Raw genomic sequence first — 18,199 nt, forward strand, 5'->3', positions numbered from 1 at the left:
TCCTTCCCACTAAGGATGGTGACAGGTTGCCTAATATTTCCTACTTGTGCTCCTGTGCTCCAGAAATCTGCCACCTTGGTCAGAACACTCAGAATGCCTCTCAACATACCCAGGGCTTCTCCCACATCAGCTGCTCTACATGGATTGAATTCTCAGTTCTCCTCCAATAAAATGAGATAAACACTGGAAAATCTAGCTCAAAGCTCATCTTGCTCTTCCCTTTCCAAAAGTTCCACGACCATCACAGCAATAGTGGTTTGTCTCTCTTTCAATTTCTCCCACCTCCCTGAAGCCACTATTAGGAAACAAAAATGGCAATGAGTACAAGAGGACAAACCCCACACAAACAGAAAAATGTTGAGAAGACTGAGTTGGTGATAGAGCCACGGACAGACAGCAAGACTACCTCTTCTCATCTTCAGGAGATTCTATTCAGAGAACACCAGAACTACAGTCTGTGTCTGCTTCATTCTTAAGCAGGATTCTATAAGCAAAGAGCACAAATGCCAATCATAAAGAAATGACCTTTAAACAGACCATTGATAACCTGAAGAAAAAAGTATCAGAAGTGAGTGAAATATCCCAAGGAAGAAGTATCATAACCACAGACATCAGAGCTTATAACCAGGTGGCTGCCTTGACAGTCCAAGTAATGACTTAAGGTCTTCACAAAGGACAACCAAGAGACTGAGGCCTAGTCACCATAAAGAGAATCACCACAACTCTGCCAATGTTGGATGCACTTCTACTTTTGCAGAAGCATAGCCATGTTTCCTAGGTTGTATTTTTTTTTAAGCATTGTCCAGTTTCCCAGCTCAAAGAGAGATTAGGGCTGACTTTACTCGTCTCAAAATCCTACTTATAATTCAAAATTACAATAGCTGAAAAGCAAGGAAGCATCCCAAATCAAAATTGCCATTTCAAAGAAAAATTTTCAAGTTAGCCTTATTCCCCTTTCTAACAATTAAAGACATATAAAACTTCAAAACAGCCACTCTTCAAACAACTCAAACGTAATTCATTAAGAATGAATTACTATTTGTTCTCTTCATGGGTTGCTGGGTTTTTTGTTTTTGTTTTTTTTTTCTCTCCGACAGACAGTTGCTTTAGGCATCATGGAAGGAGTAATGGACAGAGTAGGGATCAGGCTGAGGACATCTGTCATTGCAATATACAGAAGTAGCCCATTTCTTTCAAATAACGCTTTCCTCTGGTTATACATACAATACAAATTTATTACAAAAAATTAGAAAATCAAGTATATTTTCTCATTAAGAAGGATAATGAGAAAACTTGGGGAAACAATGGACAATTATTGCTTTTTTTTTTTTTTTTAGACAATTTATATCAACTATGGCCCCATTCCAGTCTTTACTCAGACTTTCAATGAGAAAGGAAATTTCCTTTGATGGGTGCATCCTGTCCTTACTGCATGCCTCCATGCCAAGAAGTGGCAAATCTCCCCAGGGTGCAAATTTATGTAATTTGTCTACTCTCCAGACATAATGGCTAAAGGAGCCCAAAAAAAGTCACTAGCAGAGAGGACAGGATTTCCTTTTCCTAACCAGGCCAATCAGTACCTGGATAATGTTTTAGCTACTGCACATTGTCCAAGAAATGGGAAGAAATGTTTTAACTAAGGGCTGTTCTCAGAATTCGTTAAACTCTTCTCAGTAAGAATAAGTGGCCTTGTGTAGGAAATAGGCCTTCGGGCATACAGTGGGCCCAACAAAATTCATTTCTCAGACACTGGGAAAGGGATGTGGAGGAAGGGCAGCAAGTGAGGAAAAATTACATTCCCCCCTAGACTATTTCAGCCATTTGAATGTAATAATTTTTCTATGACAATCCTCAAAATTTCAATGCTACCAAACAGTTCCAAATGCAAACTCCACTTCAAACTTAGCAGGTACAGAGCTCTATGCTCTGTCTCCCATGACCACCTCTGTGTCCCATATCTACTGATGGTCAATTACCTTGAACATTACCTAGGTTCAACATCTATCTGGGAACCTCTATCCACTGCTTTTCCCAGTTCAAATGAGCCACTATGCTCTGCTGTTTCTTTATCTTCTATACCTCCAATTAATTCTGCTACTTCAGTTTTGGCTTTAGCACAGGTGGCACTTTAAGATAGCTGAACTACTACATTTAATTAATTGCATATCTCTTTCTCTCCTTCCTTCCTAAGCTTTTGCTAGTCCTGGAGCTTGAACTCTGGCCCTGGGCTTCTTTTGCCCAAAGCAATGCTCTACCATTTGGGCTAAAGCACCACTTCCAGCTTTTTCTGTGATTAATTGGAAATAAGAGTCTCATGGACTAACCTGCTGGTTTCAACCCACAATCCTCAGATTTCAGCCTCCTAAGTAGCTAGGATTACAGGTATGAGACACTTATACCCAGCTACTTAATCATATTTCTAATCAAACTTTCATCCTAAATACTATAATCAGTGCAATTCTTTAACATCCCCCAAATAAGTACTTAAGATTGCTCAGTGCCCAAGTTACAGTGGTTCTCCTTTCTACTATGGCCTCTACCTCTTGCCCCATCATCCTTTGAAGCTCTGAACAGATTATGGTGCTAACTCTCCCACATGCCATTGAGCATTCTCACTGTACCTTTGACTAGGCTATTTCTAGGCCTACAACGATCTTCTCCCTTTGTTCCTCATATTCAAGTCCTACTCATTCCTCAAGTGCCAATTTCTCTGGAAAACCTTCCTGGTTTATAAATCTTCCTGTGTTTCTAAAACACTACTGTTTGAACCTTTAGTATAACATTTCATCTGCCTTGTGATAAATGTGGTACTTTCTATACAATAATATCCATAGTACGAATCATCTATCATTAAACACACACACACACACACACATACATCAATGCTTCTCACATTCAATCGCTGACCAAATTCATCAGAATCACCTAGGTTTCTAAGACTTCCACATCTCTAGACCTAGAAAATCCAGTGCAAGAAACTGGCATCATCCCAAGCCCTGAGTTGTTGCTAGGCATCTAAAGTTTAAGAACTACTGTCCCATATTACTGAGGATTGACGTATTGCTCATAGTAAGTGCTCAAAAAACATTCACATGGCTAAAAATATAAAACTGGTGGCCATAACTGACTGACATTTTTCTTTACACAGAATCACAGAATCTCAGGGCCAAAGAACATTGTAAGGATCTGACAGAACTGCTTGCCTGCTTGTTCGTTTGTACATTCAGCAGCTTTGGAGTCTGAACTCTGGGCCTTGTGCTTGCTAAGGAGATGCTCTAACCCTTGCCAGTCATTTTCAAAATAGGCTCTCCCTTTATCTGGGCTGACCCTGATTGTGAACTCTTATTTTACTTACCTATATTTCTGAAATGATAGGCATGAACCCATTGTATCCACTGGTGCTTCCCCCATAGACTGGGATGACAGGTGTCTCAGTCATTGGTTAAGATAGAGTCTCATGAACTTTTATGTCTGGGCTGGCCATACCTGTGGTGCCCAGTATCCATCTCCAAAGTAGCTAGGATTACAGGTTTGTGCCACCATGACATATATGTAAGAAGAAATAACAAGCATACAGGTAAACTCTAAAAAGAAAATATATACAACAGCCAGAACAAGTAAGTGTCCTAAGGAAGGCAAACCATGTCATTTTCTGGGCCAAAGGTAATAAAAAATATAGCCCAAGAATAGCCCAAGAATCGGCATTGCGTACTGAATTTGAACTCCTATACTTAGTAACCTATCTCCAGTAAGTAAGGTAAAGCAGAAAAATAAGAAAGGTAAAACAATCAAAGTTAGAATTATGACCAATAAAGAGGCATCTTAAGAATAGATAAGAAAAGACAGTATTTGTAACAACATTAGAACACTTGGAATGTAAAGGACTTCCTCACACAATATATGTACTCACCATAAAAAAATTGTAAGTAAGAATTATAATCCCTAGATAAGATTACACATGAAGAAACTGAGGTCTGTACAGGCTGATTGCTCAGGGACATGCAGCTAGCTGGTGCCAGAACTATTTCTGGAATGAAGAAACAAATCTGTTTGGTTTCATGGCCTTTTCTTTAGTAACTAACTCAAGATTAAATGAGTGCAATGAGGGAATATGAAGAAAAAGTAGAGTAGAAAGAGTATCAAAAAAGAAAAGTAAAAAGGCTGGGCAAAAGAGAAACTTGACAAATGAATAAAAGAAAGGATAAACAAGACAATTATTGAAGGTTAGTATATTCTAATATTGTATTTCTAAATGCTGTGTTGGCACAAAATATTAAGTAGCTTGATTAGAGAAAACTGAAGATTTTATTGCAAGGTTTATTCTTTGTTGTTCTCAGTACCCAAGGTACTGAGAGAGAGCTAGAGAGACTAGGAGGTGACTAGGTAAAATTACAAACTACATTACAGAACAAAGGCACCAATTTGCTCCATCCTTCACCTCAGAAACTGGACAACTACTTAGTATTAGTCATAGCAGTGGAACACTATTTCAAACCAAATGTTCTCTCATGCAAGGCTAATGAGAATGAGATAATCAGACTATAGGGTTTCCCTCTGAGGAGTATTTTGCCACATAAAATCATAATACTTTTAGTGATAAAGTTTCATTGCATGATGGGAAGTTCTAAGAAGAAAAAAATTTTAAAGCCAAAGCAACATAATGATTCTGCCAAATTCATTATCTTTTATTCCCACCCCTCCAGAACAGATAAATTAGCAATGATTTGCCAAGCAATATAAAAGACAAAAGAAATGAATGCAGTAATATTTCAAGGATATTTTTCTCCAGTTTAGCATTTCCTCATTTTCATCACCACATGTATCATCATGACTTATATTCTTTCCTATTAAACTTCAGATAAAAACAAAAAAAATTCTGTCATTCTGATAATACATAGCCTTGACCAAGCTTTGCAGAGCCAGGTCCCCGGAAGTCAGGCAGCCCTGAATCCATCCCCTCACTGCCCACAAGTCAGAATGACCTAAAGTGATTGGGTATTATGAACTTCTCAGTATCTAGGGTTAACAGTATGATGAGGCCCCAGAAGCCCCTGGAATGGAGCCCACTCCAGAAAGAACACTGCCTTCTTACACAATATGTTGCCAATACATCACCAAAAAGTTCAAAGCACTTACAAAACTAATTTCCTTCACAGGAAAGGAAACATCCTGGCTCCAGCTGTCTAACTAGATCTGATACCTTGCTCATAAATGCTGATTTTGTCTGACTTACTTTGGATATATGCCCTCTATGAGAAAGAACGTAAGAATCACATGGAAATGCACTATAGAATTAAGACTTCAAATAAGATTAAAAACACTACATGTTTATTTCTTTTCAATAATAAAGCTCACTGCTACTTAATAATTCATTGCAACTAAGGAGTCATGTACATTGCTAGGTTTCTTTTTAGAACTAGTGGACAAAACAGGTCAGTATTTTTAGCATAAATATATTTCACAAATAAACTTTTCTTTCTACCAAACCCTAGACAAAACCACGGCCTTTGCCTCATTGAACTCATCATGCTTCAGCTTTGTAATCCATTCCAAATTATCAACTTCCATGCTGAACTCAGTTAAGTATTTAAAGAAAAAAAATCTTTTTCTTCTATGAATGAGCTTTCCAATTTGCTTAAGTTCCTCCAAGACATCTGCTTTCTGATGAAACCCAGGAGCCTATGAGTAAAGCATTCACTGTGTGGTCTTAAAAGAGCATATGGCTCTGTTACGAAATTTTCATGGATTTCTTTCAATATGCACTCCAAATTTGAAGGGGAGAGACTTTAATTGGAGCTATTTGACATAATACTTTATAAAAAGGATCCAATAGATGAAACAATTTAAGGCTCTATATTTCATTTACTGAAACAAGTCCTATGATAAATTCAAACAAACATACCATCACATCAGGTTTTAAATTTTGAGGACATGAAATTTAAGCTTGGCCTAAAAACATGCTTGGCCTTTGCTGCCATCTAGGGGCCCAAAGTATGAAATGCAATCAGATGTCAAGAAAAGGAAAATGTGCAAAATCAATTGTTTGTAAACAACCATTGAATAGTTTGACATTGACTCTTCATTAAAAGAAACAAGCTCCAACAATCATGTGGAGCCAACGGGCTTATCTAACAAATTTAACTACTTTACTTATGATGACCATTAAGATTCAGATGCCCTGACTCTTCCTATATAATCTGTCACAGGTTCCCTTCTGACAGGTTCCAGGTCAAAGAAAACTCAATCTAAGGGAGGTTTTTAACTATAGCAGAGGTTGTTTTTCAAAATATAGTAGGCTGAATACCCACATCAAAATAAATCATCCTGAGAGTTTGTACATCCTGTATATCCATAGACAAATGAACTACAGAAAGCCTAGGATTCTGAAATTTTAAATAGAACAGAAATACAGATTTTTGTACACTAATTTGGAGAACCAATCTAAAGTTTACAAAGCTAAAAAACATCACAAAAGTCTACTTTGGAAAGGCTATTATTGGTGTTATGTTCACATCACTAGTAAACCTGGTTAGTCTACCGTTGATTTCAACTGCAGTTTCTACTTCTCATGTTGGAAAACATAGCTGATAAAGAGATGTCCTTATTTCTGAGGTATCTGCTTCCATTTTGTTTTAATATAGTTTAGCATTGCCTTTTTCTAGAAAATTCAGAGAAAAGCGTAAGTACTATATATGTGTATATTTATATACATCTATATAATACATATAAGACATCTATATGTATTATATAGATGTATATATATACACGTGTATATTTATATGCATCTATATGTATTATATAGATGTATATATATACACACATACATATATACATATATATATATATACACATATATATAAATCAGGTTGAGCATCCATAATCTAAAATCTGAAATCTAAATGCTCTAAAATCTAAAACATGAGTATCAACATGATGCCACAAGTGGAAAATTCTTCACCTCACCTATTAGGACAAATTGCAGCCAAAATACCAGCACAAAATTTGATGCACTAAAAATACTGAACAAAATTACTTTCAGTATATATAAAGACTCGGATGTTTAGACTTGGGTCCTATCTCCAAGGTATCTACTTATGTATATGCAAATATATCACAATTAGGGAAAAAATTGATAATCAAAATGCTTCTGCTGTTAAGTATCCAAATAAAGGGTACTGAATCTGTAGCACACTTCTAAATATTTTCTTGCATCTTCAACAGCACCATCACTTACAGCACATTTTTATGTGAATATACAACTTCATTGCTGGATTTATGTACAATTTTTATTATGATCTTTATCTAAAGGAGTTGCCATTTAACAAAGCAGTTTATAGATACAATATATCTTCATCATTGTCGGTGTTTTTAACTGACCATCTTTCTTCATTTTAACTTATAAGAAGACAAGTATCCTTGCTTTTCTGATTATTTCATAGACAAGATCCCTAACAGTAAAATGATTAAGTCACATGGTATGAGTTTTAAAATTCTTTATATACATCAACACACAGTGCCCTGAGGCACCGAGTTTTGTTACTATCATTTGTTTAAAAAGTTTTGCCTCTTTGAGAGGTAAAAACACTGATGCAGCACTTCAGCACCCAAGAGAAGACCTCACAAGGTCAAGTTGAAAGGTAAGAACTTTTATATAAGGAGGAAACTAAACATCAACATCTCATTTGTTATGTTTCCATTTAATTTTAAAGTGTTAGTAGAATACTGAAGCCCAAATCCTCTTCTAGTACCTATGCATAGACAAAATTGGCAAAATGTAACAAAGAAAGTACATTCCCCTTAAGGTTAATCTGTCATTAAAAGACTTATATTTGAAATAACTTCAGTCATTATGAAAGGTTGGGACATTTTAAATAAATATTATAATTAAGTTCTAAATGCTACATCATCTTGCATTATGCAGAAGATCATATATTTGTAGCCCTTCATAAAAGAACACTTTTAAAACTTAGAAATTACTTTAGTTAGAAATTACAGAGATAAATGTCTAATCTGCTTCCCAATGAGCACCTTTCATACTTTTAGTTCAGTAGATTCGAAACTCTTTTCCATGATTTAAAGCCCCCAATAAGAAATACATGTTATACACAATCTGGTATAAATGCAGATACACACACATACACACATAAACTGTTATGACAGTCACAAAACAGTACTTAGTATATGTAGTGTGTCGTATTGTATTCCATTCTTGTCCATTCTATTCATCTTATTTAACTAATAGTAGTGAAGAGAGAAGAATCTAATATACTGCTTTTTGACCAGATGTGCAATGAGGAAGAGTGAAGAAGCTCTGTAACATCAGAGTGTACTTCTGGGATGCTGAAAAAGTGACTATGTACACTGAAAGATACAGAAACCCCCTTTACTATATTACTATAAAAAATGTGAAAACCAAGTTATTAGATGTATAAGCTGGGCTTCCATAAAAATGGTATATATTTATCAACTCAGAAAAACAGTAATGGGGAAAAGGCTAACTCTAGATTATCTAAACCAGCTACAGTTAAATGAGACTATCTCATCTCTTTAACATCATGAATTCTTATCCAAGAGCATGTTTTTCCTTTAAATAATGAAAACAAAGAGTACATTTCTAACTTACTAACCTACACCTTTAATCTAGATCACTCAACCTATCTGCGATTCCTCCCTCACTCCTCTTGTTAGTCAGTAAGCAATTACGAAGAGAATTCTATCTCTGAGATATATCTTTATCGCCCTTCAAACCCACATGCCCAGTCACTCCATAAAATCAGGTAAAATTTCTCCTGTCTGGTTCCAATCTACATTCCCATTCTACCTCTCATATACTATCTAATTTGAAGCTACTCCACTTCCTCAACTGTGTTTGGTATTCTCCTACTTCAAAGTCATTGACAAAGAATTCCCTCATCCTTTTGCCAAAAGCATTTCCTTATTCTGGAATGCTCTCCTCCATTCCTGCTAAGTAAAATCATAAAAGTTTTTGAAGAGCCATCTCAAATGCTATTTTCTTTTCTTTTTTTAAATTTTATTTTATTGTAAGGGTGATGTCAGGGGGAGTTACAGTTACATAAGTAAGGTAATATGCACATTTCTCATCAAACATTGTTACACCCCCTTCTAGACTTGTGTTGGAATTAATCTCAGTCTGGCAATCTCATGGCTCTTTGTGGATCAATACATTTGTTTATCTCTTACTATATACTCTGGTTGCCAGACGGCAGAAAATATAACCTAGTTATCTAGGTATCAACCCTTATCTACCTTAAAGGCCACTCACTTATCACATGTCCAAAATGAGCTGGGAGAATTGTTTTATTGAATTTTTCCCTCAACCTGACAATCTTGAATCTGACCTGTTCCTAGAACCCAGTGTTTTCAAATCCTCCACACTAACTCTGTGGTGAACATGTTTGCTTTTCCATCAAGTGTCCCACTAACTATATTTTGTTCTTTTGCTTAATTCAAGATCAAGGAAGTATGCAAGCAGAGCATCCCAACACGGATCCCTAAACCAAAATCTACAGGCATCACTAGAATTTCGACCAGGGCCCCGCCAGGGGCTATGAATAACAAGCCTGTTAACCAAACTGGCTTCAGGAAGCTGCACATCCTAAGGACTGTGACCTCTAATACATACCTCCACATGGAAGGAAAAAGGTAAGGCTTACTGACTCAGTATCTGGATACTTTCATCTACAGAAATATCTGGAAAGCTAAATTAACACCGTGGAAGACTGGAGATGAATGGCCATGTCTCTAGGAAATGGAGGAGGAGCAAACTATATGATAGTTCACACACAGGTTGGTGGACCTGGTAAAGATCATCTTCCAAAATAGCATAACTACAATTACCTCACCTCTACACATATATAAACTTATAAACTCACAGATACAGATTCACTCCTCAAATCTACGCAATTCCTCATGCTTCCTGTACCAAATCCAAACCTGAACAATATCATCAGCTGGGGTAGCAGTAGATTTACTACAATAGTTCAAGAAGAATTATTATTTGGATGAATACAGAATGAATAATTCAACTGAATAAAGATGAAAGAGAATTAAGAAAATATGGTAGCAAAAATTCTTAACCTGCTTCATTCAAAAAAGTCAGATTATTTCAATCAAAATGACAGAACAATTACAATCAAACTATAATGTCTAAAATTATTATTTTTTATGACCAGGAGGGGGGAAAGGTGGTGTTTCTCAGTTATAAGGAGGAAAAGAACAAGAAAAGTGAGATATAGCTGAACATATCCTTTGTGTGGTGCCTATCTGACAGTGATTTTTTTGGGCACACACTAGACTGCTGATTCCAGTCCAATTTTTTTCAGCTGTTTGTCCCTCTTATAAATGTTATGCCACTGAATCTTACTGTTAGGCTTGCAAGACAAATCACTTTAGATTAGTATTGTTGCCTCCTATAGCAATCAGGGCATATGAAAATCCAAGGTCAATAATTCTGAGATCTTATAGAGAAAGATAAATTAGTTGGTCATTTCATAAAACATGCTCTACTCATATATGTACCCTAAATCAGAATTACAGAAAAACAACAATAGTTGATTCAACAAAAACTTGAGGAGACTCAAATTTCAAGTCTATACTTTCACTCATGGATCACTGAGCTTGGCATTCAACAATCTAAGATTTGAATTTCCAATAATATAAAATAAGAAATCAGAATATTTTCCAATTATAATCGATCATAAATATGGCTAATGTCATAAGTTGAACTTAAACAGCCATCCATTGGCTCAACGTAGTCTTATGACAGCAATTTAAAGTTACTCTGTTTATCATGCCAAAAACTGTCATTGAGTCAAGAGAAAGTTGTGTTTATAATTCACTACAGACAAAGTAACACAATGATATTTTAAGATAAGACTTTTTTTTTATCAGAAAGAAGTTGAATATCACTAGGGTGGCGGTGGCTCCCATTTGTAATCCTACTCAGGAGACTGAGATCTGAGGATCATGGTTCAAAGCCAGACCAAGAAAAGTCCTGTGAGACTCTTATCTCCAATTAAACACTCAAAAACTGGAAGTGGTGATGTGGTTCAAGTGGTAGAGTGCTAGTCTTGAGCTCAGAAAGGCTCAGGGACAGTGCCTGAGTTCAACAGGACCTGAGTTGAAACCCCACAACCAACCAAAAAAAAAAAAAAAAAAAAAAAAGCTAAATATCACAATTTCAAAAGCCTCAGTCAGGGGAAGAAAACTCATTAAAGATCATAACCCAACATTTTTGTGACCTGTCACTAAAAACTGGAGGTAGGGCCCTGAAAGACAGTCTTATGATTAAGGACTGCTTTGGCCAACTTCTTGGAATGGAGCCAGCAGAGAAGCACCAAAAAAATTGCTATCTCCTACACTCATCTAACTAAACACTGAAGCCACTGTATACATTGTATACACTCCAGAGTCCATCTAATTTCAAAGAAGAGGAAGAGTTGGAAGGCTAGGCAGTATCAAGTTATGCAAGCCAAAGAAGGATAATGTAATATATATATATATATATATATATATATATATATATATATATATATATATATATATATATATATATATATGGGCAAGTGGCAGAGGTGGAAAACATGGGAGGATAAAATGAAATGAAAAAGTCAACATTAAAAGAGTTGAGAGAGAAGCAAAGGGTGAAGAAAATGAAGAAACTCAACTTAGGAAATACACGTGTGTATAGGATACTCATTCACTCTTGAGTGAATGAAAAATGAGTGCAAGAGGAAGAGAAGTGTCACTCAGTTAAGATATAAGTGAGAAACTGTGCTAAAAGATCATGAAGTATACCAGAATTACAAAATGAGTTATGCCTGATAATATCAACATTGTGGATTATGCAATAGAAAGAAAAGTATCGGAGTCTCTAGAGTGAAGACAGATTGAAAGAAGCACAAAATAAGACAGGATGCATACCTGTAATCCCAGCAATCAGGAAGTAAAGGAAAGATGATCGTGGATCATGAGTTTGAGGCCAGCCTGGGTTACACAGTAAGCTACAAAGGAAGATTCTGTTTCTAAAAGATCCCTAAGGATTGAGAATGAACCTCAGTGGTAAAGGACTTGCATAAAGTATACACAAAGCACTGGGTTTGATCCACAATGCATGTGTAGTGGTGGGGGGAGAAGATGGAGGAGGATGGCATAAAACCAGAAATTCCAATATATGCTAACAATATATTAAAAAAATAAAAAATTTTGCCTTGAAGAGGAATACAAAATACATTACATGTTGGGGATTTTTAAAATTGCTTTCTGTCAGGATATTCCTTAAATATTTTATGCTACACTAGTCTAATTTCAAGAACAAGGCATCATTCAAAGTAATAAAAAAAAGTTATAAAAATATGGACATCCCTAGTTACCAGCAAAGATTTGACTTGGCTTGTACATAACGCAACTGAAAGAAAATCCTGCTACCTGAGTATAATACTATTTCTGCAGAGCCACCCTTCTGAAGAAAAAACAAGCAAACAAATAAACTGTTCTAGGCTGGGCATGCTGTTGCAACTTGTAATCCTAGTTACTCAGGAAGTGAAGATCAGAAGGATTGAGGTTTGAGGGCACCCTGGGCAAAAATGTAAGGTCCTACCTGAAAAACAACTAAAGCAAGAAAGAGCAGGGGGTGAGGCTCAAGTGGCAGAGCACTTGTCTACCAAGCACGACACCCTGAGCTTAAACCTCATTACTGCAAAGAGAAGGAACAAGAAACTGTTCTAATATCTAGACTGTGTTAACAATATTTTGAAAAGCAGATTAATATCCAAACGAATGAAATCAAGTAAAATCTATTACAAGCTCTTAATTTATTTAGCTTCAATGATCCCCGAGCTATTCTTCTTAAAACTTTTGGCAATCAAGTACAGTATTGGATTGCAATAGAAATTTATCAGTTATAATGTATGGCTGATAATTATGAACTGGGTAATAGAAATAAAAGCCACAGTTTTCTCAGGATATATTTTAAATTCCTTCTTCTGGAGAAAAACGGTATATAATTCAGGGTCTGAGGCTGAGGCTGAATGAGGGTATGCAAACTCTGCTCAGTAGACCAAAATCAGCCTAATTTCTGATTTTGTATTTTTTCAATATTTTAACTGTTGAAAAAACTCAAAAATTATTTTTTGACATAAAAATTACATAAAATTCAAATGTCATTGCTTATAAATAAAGTTGTATTAAAACATGAAATATTCATTTACATATCCATTGTTTATAATTGCTTTTATGCTGCAACAATAGCACTGAACAGTTCCAATAAGAAGCATTACATCTACAAAGCCTTAAGTAGTTATACGTAATTCTATGCAAGATGATGAACATGAAAAAAACTATATTTTAAGCTGCTTGTGATATATTTATTAAAATGTGTATGTCTCCAAAGTGTTAAACTGAAGAACTTCAGATTAAGAACAAATCAAAGGTAGGCTGTGATGGTATACTGAGGCAGGAGGATTTCAAGTTCAAAACCAGCCTAGGTTACACTGAAAGAAAAAGAAGAAAACAAAAGAAAAACGATGAAATGATTTTTGCCACAAAGTAAGGTATTATTGTTGCATATAAGGGGGGAATAGAAATATGTGTATACCTTCACATTTCTAAATACTATTTTCCAAGAGATTAATCCACGCATAGCAAAATTATAGCAGGAACCATTATGATTTAGAGAAAGATGTACACTGTACCTTTAAACTTTCATAGTTGTTGTCAAGAACCACTCAGTCATTAACAAAGCTTTTAGAAATTATATTACAGTAAAGTAAAACTAGCCCATGAAGGTTACTCGAGACTTCCAATACAGAACAAGTAATGACTTTTAAAATATCTTTAACGTCTTACGTCTTTTTACTCTTCCCTTTCCTTCTCCTTGCTTTTAAAAATCCATTCTAACTCTATTTTTCCTCATATATCTGTCTTAATATTATTTCCATTTTGTTTGTCATTATCAATGTATACACATTATCAATGTATATAGGGTGAGTAAGAAAAAGCTGAGTGAACATTTGAGGCACTTGTTCCAGTACCAGCAGGACAGACAGACAGGTAGACAGACAGACTGATTGATTCTGGAAATGACATCCTAAAGCTTAATTGTTCTTTGAGTGTGTTATCAGCACCTTCTATAAATATTCCAAGTCTGTAGTTTATATGCAGAGGCAACATTTACAACATTTACAAATCATGGCTGTCTATACATAAAATAGTTAGGCTCTAGTAACTCAAGAGACTGAGATCAGAATCCAAGCCAATCCAGGCAGAAAAGTCTGCAAAATTCCATCTTCAAAATAACCAGCAAAAAGCTAAGCTGGAGACATGGCTCAAGTGGTACAGTTCTGGGTACATAAGGCCAAACCCTTGGTATCAGAGAAAAAAAATACTATAAAGATCTAACTTTAAAAAAAAAACAAAACCCTTCAGGGCTGGGAAGGTGGCTCAGTGGTACAGTGCTTGCCTTGCATGCATGAGGCCCTGGTTCAATTCCTCAGCACCACATAAGCAGAAAAAGCCAGAAGTGGTGCTGTGGATCAAGTGGTAGAGGGCTAGCCTTAAGCTGAGGGATAGTACCCAGGCCCAGAGTTGAGGCCCATGACTGACAGAAAAAAAAAAAAAAAAGATCTTTGAGGTCGGAAGATTTCAGTATTAGGCTAACTTGGACATACACTGGACATAGTAGTATGTGCTTGTTATCTTAGCTAACTAGAAGGCCCCGATCAAGCCCAACCTGATCAGGAAAGTCTGAGACTCCATCTTAATGGAAGAAACTGGGCATGGTAGAATGCACCTAGCATCCCAAGTATGGCTGGAATAGAAAAGTAGAAGACTGAGGTCCAGACACTTGTCTGGGAGGGAGCAAAGACCCTATTTCAAAAATAACCAGTGTAAAAAAGGAGTGGAGACAGGACTCAGTGATAGAGAACCTGCCAAGCAAGCAAGTGCAGGCTCTGAGTTCAAATCCTATTAGCAAACCAAAAAAGAAAAGAAAAGTCAAAGAATGAGAACAAAATCCCTGCTCACAAGGAGCTAATATTACAATGCTAGGAAACAGTAATCGTTTAACAAAGAAATAACAGTTGGGGTTAAATGCTCCTCTGAGACTCTTAAGGTGAAAATGTATTACAACTAGATACTCTAGACTAGAAGTGTCTGTCTAGTAGATGAAGTTTAAACTGTTATTAATATTGAGTCAGTCATTAAAAACCCAGGACAATCAGAACAGGTACTACAAAGGATAATGAGCTAGTCATATTGAAGAAAATAATAAAAGCCAGTATTATGGGGACAATGTATTTTAGTAGGGAGAAAATAGCAGATAAGGTAAATAATCAGTTAGCATAATGAATTTTATTCTGTGTGATAGGGAAAAGCCAATGGACACCTTAAGTAGTTTTGTGGTCTGACTTCTCTTTTAAAGGAGCTACACACCTCAGTATTGGTGACCCTCAACCATTTTATCCTGGGTCTTAATTCCATTCAGCACTAATAATGTCACCAAGAGGGTGACCAGACATCCCAAGTGGTAGTCCCAGGGTAGCCCTAGGAAAACTCTGATAGCATAGCTTTCCACTCTAAAAAATATGTCTAGACTGGATAAGAAATTACATATCTAGTTATATATTTTCATCCCTAAGAGCTCTGTAGAAACTAGTATTCATGTATGTACTTATTCTTTCCAGTATTTCCATTCATTCCACTATCAAACCTCAAGTGCTAGTTCCTATGTTAGGCTCAACTGTGAAGTATAACTATGATACAAAATGACAGATTTTCAAGGCCCATACAATCTTTAAGTTACATGACAGATCTAAGCCATAAGAACAGCCAAAACATACTATGTTTTTTGCAAACTATAAGCAGTAGCTATGTATATTAGATAGATGTTGAAATGTATAATCAACAAACACTTATTGAATCAAATGATGAAACTTCTCCATGGACTTTTACCATGAATGGGAACTTGTAATATGTGATAGGGAAAGATGTTTCTTTTTACAGGCAAATAATGATACCAAAATCTGCAACTCCTGAATCAGGTGCTTTGTCTCTATGGTCTCATGACACAAAAGGAGAAGTAAAATAGCAAAAGATTATTGAAGAAAAAGCAGAGCTTCTGTTAGACATGTGTCCCAAAGATGAGCTTCTAAGAATTCCATGCTTCTTGAGATCACTAGACAGCCAGTGGACAGTATTACTCTGCAGATCCAATCAGAGTCTCCACACACCCTGAACAGGCTCTCCATGCAGCATTTAGCTGCTCTGACAAGTCCATTTTAGCTCACATCTCTGGGATCCAATCATCCACTGTTCATGTGCCAGTTCATCACTGACATGATGCCCAGGCCATGGTAATGTGATGTCTAGTGGCCTGCATACTGCATACAGGACTGCTCAAGGCCTTGGTGAAGGATATAGAACCCCTACAGGAGGAGACTTTGTCCTGATTGCCTAATCAGGCTCTTTTTCTGCTCTTCATAGCATAATCTGTTATAGGAACCTGACTTTTTCTTCTTGACCTACAAAAGAGACTTCACTTATTTTAGGCTGGTCTCCATTAACAGAAAGATCAAGAAATCTGAACTTGTCTCCTTCAGAATAGTTTGCAGCAAATACATATCAAGTGTTTATTATGTTCAGAGACCCTGTGGACCCCATAAATAGGATTCTAATGTTGGTCTTCTCTACATAAAGAGCATAGACAGGCAGACCTTGAAAAGAGATTTAAAAGTGATAATAATAATTGCATATTAACTTTATGGACCTGAAAGCTTCCATAATGCAACACACTAAAAACTGTGCAAACTATGCTAATTGAATCCTAGCTTTATTTTGACACAAACTACATAAACTTGTGTGTTACTTGACTTCTCTAAATTATGTTCTTTTAAAGTAAAGTAAGCAAGTTGAAAGGAATTGTGTCAACTAAATAACGGTAAAAAAAAATTACATGATGACTGCAAAACAACACTCTATATATACATAATATATGTATATTATGTGCCAAGCAAGGAACATAAGTTTATCTTCACAACACTTAGATGACTGGCTATTATTATTACCTTTATTTTACAGATGAGGAAAAGGAGGTGAAAGTATCAGAGTATTGGAGTCTCTCTGGATTGAAACGCTCTGAACCTAGGTCAGGAGTTACGTAGGCACCACTCCAAAACTGTCTCTCTTCACCAGACCGGTCTTCTTTACCCAGTTTGCAGGAGCACACTTCTCTCCTTCCCCCCACCTCCCCAAATGCAAAGGAAAACCAGAGCTGCGAAGAGTTCTTCCTGACTGAGGGGTCTGGGGGAACTTCACGCGTGTCTGTTTCGCGGGTTCGCCCCCGCCGCTCGCTCGCGCGCTGCCAGGGCGGTGCGGAGGGAGCCCGCAGGGAGCCCGGAGGGAGCCCGCAGGGAGCCCGCAGGGAGCCCGGAGGGAACCCACCGCCCCGGGCACCGCGGCCAGGCGCCGGCCCCGACCCAGGGGTCCGAACCCTGACTCCTGACAAGAACGCATGCAAAATAACTACCTGGACTGCTGGCGGCTCCAGCTGGCTGGTGCTCCCACCACTCGTCTCCAAGGTCGTCTGCCATCTCTGTGGGAATCGACGTGAGCCGGCAATCAGGAGAAGGCGGTAGGGAAGCGTGGCTGCCAGGGAGCCGGGGCCGGCGTCACCACACGCGGCTCGCCCCCAGCCCGGAGCCTGGACGCTGTGGTCTCCGCCCCGAGAGATGACGTCACGACGCCCCGCCCCCTCCAGCCTCTCGGCCCGGCGTAGTCGCCGATTCCACACACGCGCCCATGGGACGCCGGGTCAGGGGACAGAGCCTCCAAAAATAGACGCATAGCTGGACCCGCCGAACGGAAGGAAAGGTTGCGACTTCTCTTCTGATTTTCAAAAAAGGTGCCTCTGTATTAATTAATTTATGTTGCCGCAAAGGTTGTGTCGAAAGTGTGAGAAGTGATGCAAAGATGACTTTGCCCTGTGGGATTTCAAACCAAGTGCGGGCGGAGTCGGGGGGGGGGGGGGCGGCCACGTGGGTGTGTTTTTACTTCTGTGTCCGAATTCGGACGTGGATCTGTTCTGTACTGTTCGAGGCATTAGAAAGGCGCGCGCGAGAGCTCGGGACGGTGAATGTCGGGCCGTGGTTGTACCCGGGACCACAATATGATGAAAGAAAATCTT

General features: G+C 37.5%; 2 protein-coding genes across 7 annotated transcripts in view; one reads left to right on the forward strand and one right to left on the reverse strand.

The window, feature by feature from the left end:
- Filip1l (filamin A interacting protein 1 like) overlaps positions 1-17,177 on the forward strand; it is a 240,612-nt gene extending 223,435 nt beyond the window's left edge. For 2 of the 5 annotated variants that reach the window (XM_070030387.1, XM_070030389.1), the window contains one exon: positions 9,473-13,160. In XM_070030387.1, the coding sequence (XP_069886488.1) occupies positions 9,473-9,667 (195 nt within the window). In that variant the 3' untranslated portion in view covers positions 9,668-13,160. Of the gene's footprint in view, positions 1-9,472; positions 13,161-17,094 lie in introns of those variants that run through there. The other 3 variants (XM_070030388.1, XM_070030392.1, XM_070030390.1) reach the window with 3 other exon arrangements.
- Cmss1 (cms1 ribosomal small subunit homolog) overlaps positions 1-17,707 on the reverse strand; it is a 295,468-nt gene extending 277,761 nt beyond the window's left edge. Inside the window, exon 1 of one of the 2 annotated variants that reach the window (XM_070030394.1) lies at positions 17,543-17,707. In XM_070030394.1, coding sequence (XP_069886495.1) covers positions 17,543-17,606 — 64 coding nt within the window. In that variant the 5' untranslated portion in view covers positions 17,607-17,707. The remainder of the gene's footprint in view (positions 1-17,542) is intronic. The other variant, XM_070030395.1, reaches the window with a different exon arrangement.
- Between the last annotated feature and the right edge of the window lie 492 nt (positions 17,708-18,199).

This window comes from Dipodomys merriami, unplaced genomic scaffold (assembly GCF_024711535.1).
Source record: "Dipodomys merriami isolate MVZ:Mamm:240054 unplaced genomic scaffold, mDipMer1.0.p SCAF_2, whole genome shotgun sequence".
Classification (NCBI taxonomy): domain Eukaryota; kingdom Metazoa; phylum Chordata; class Mammalia; order Rodentia; family Heteromyidae; genus Dipodomys; species Dipodomys merriami.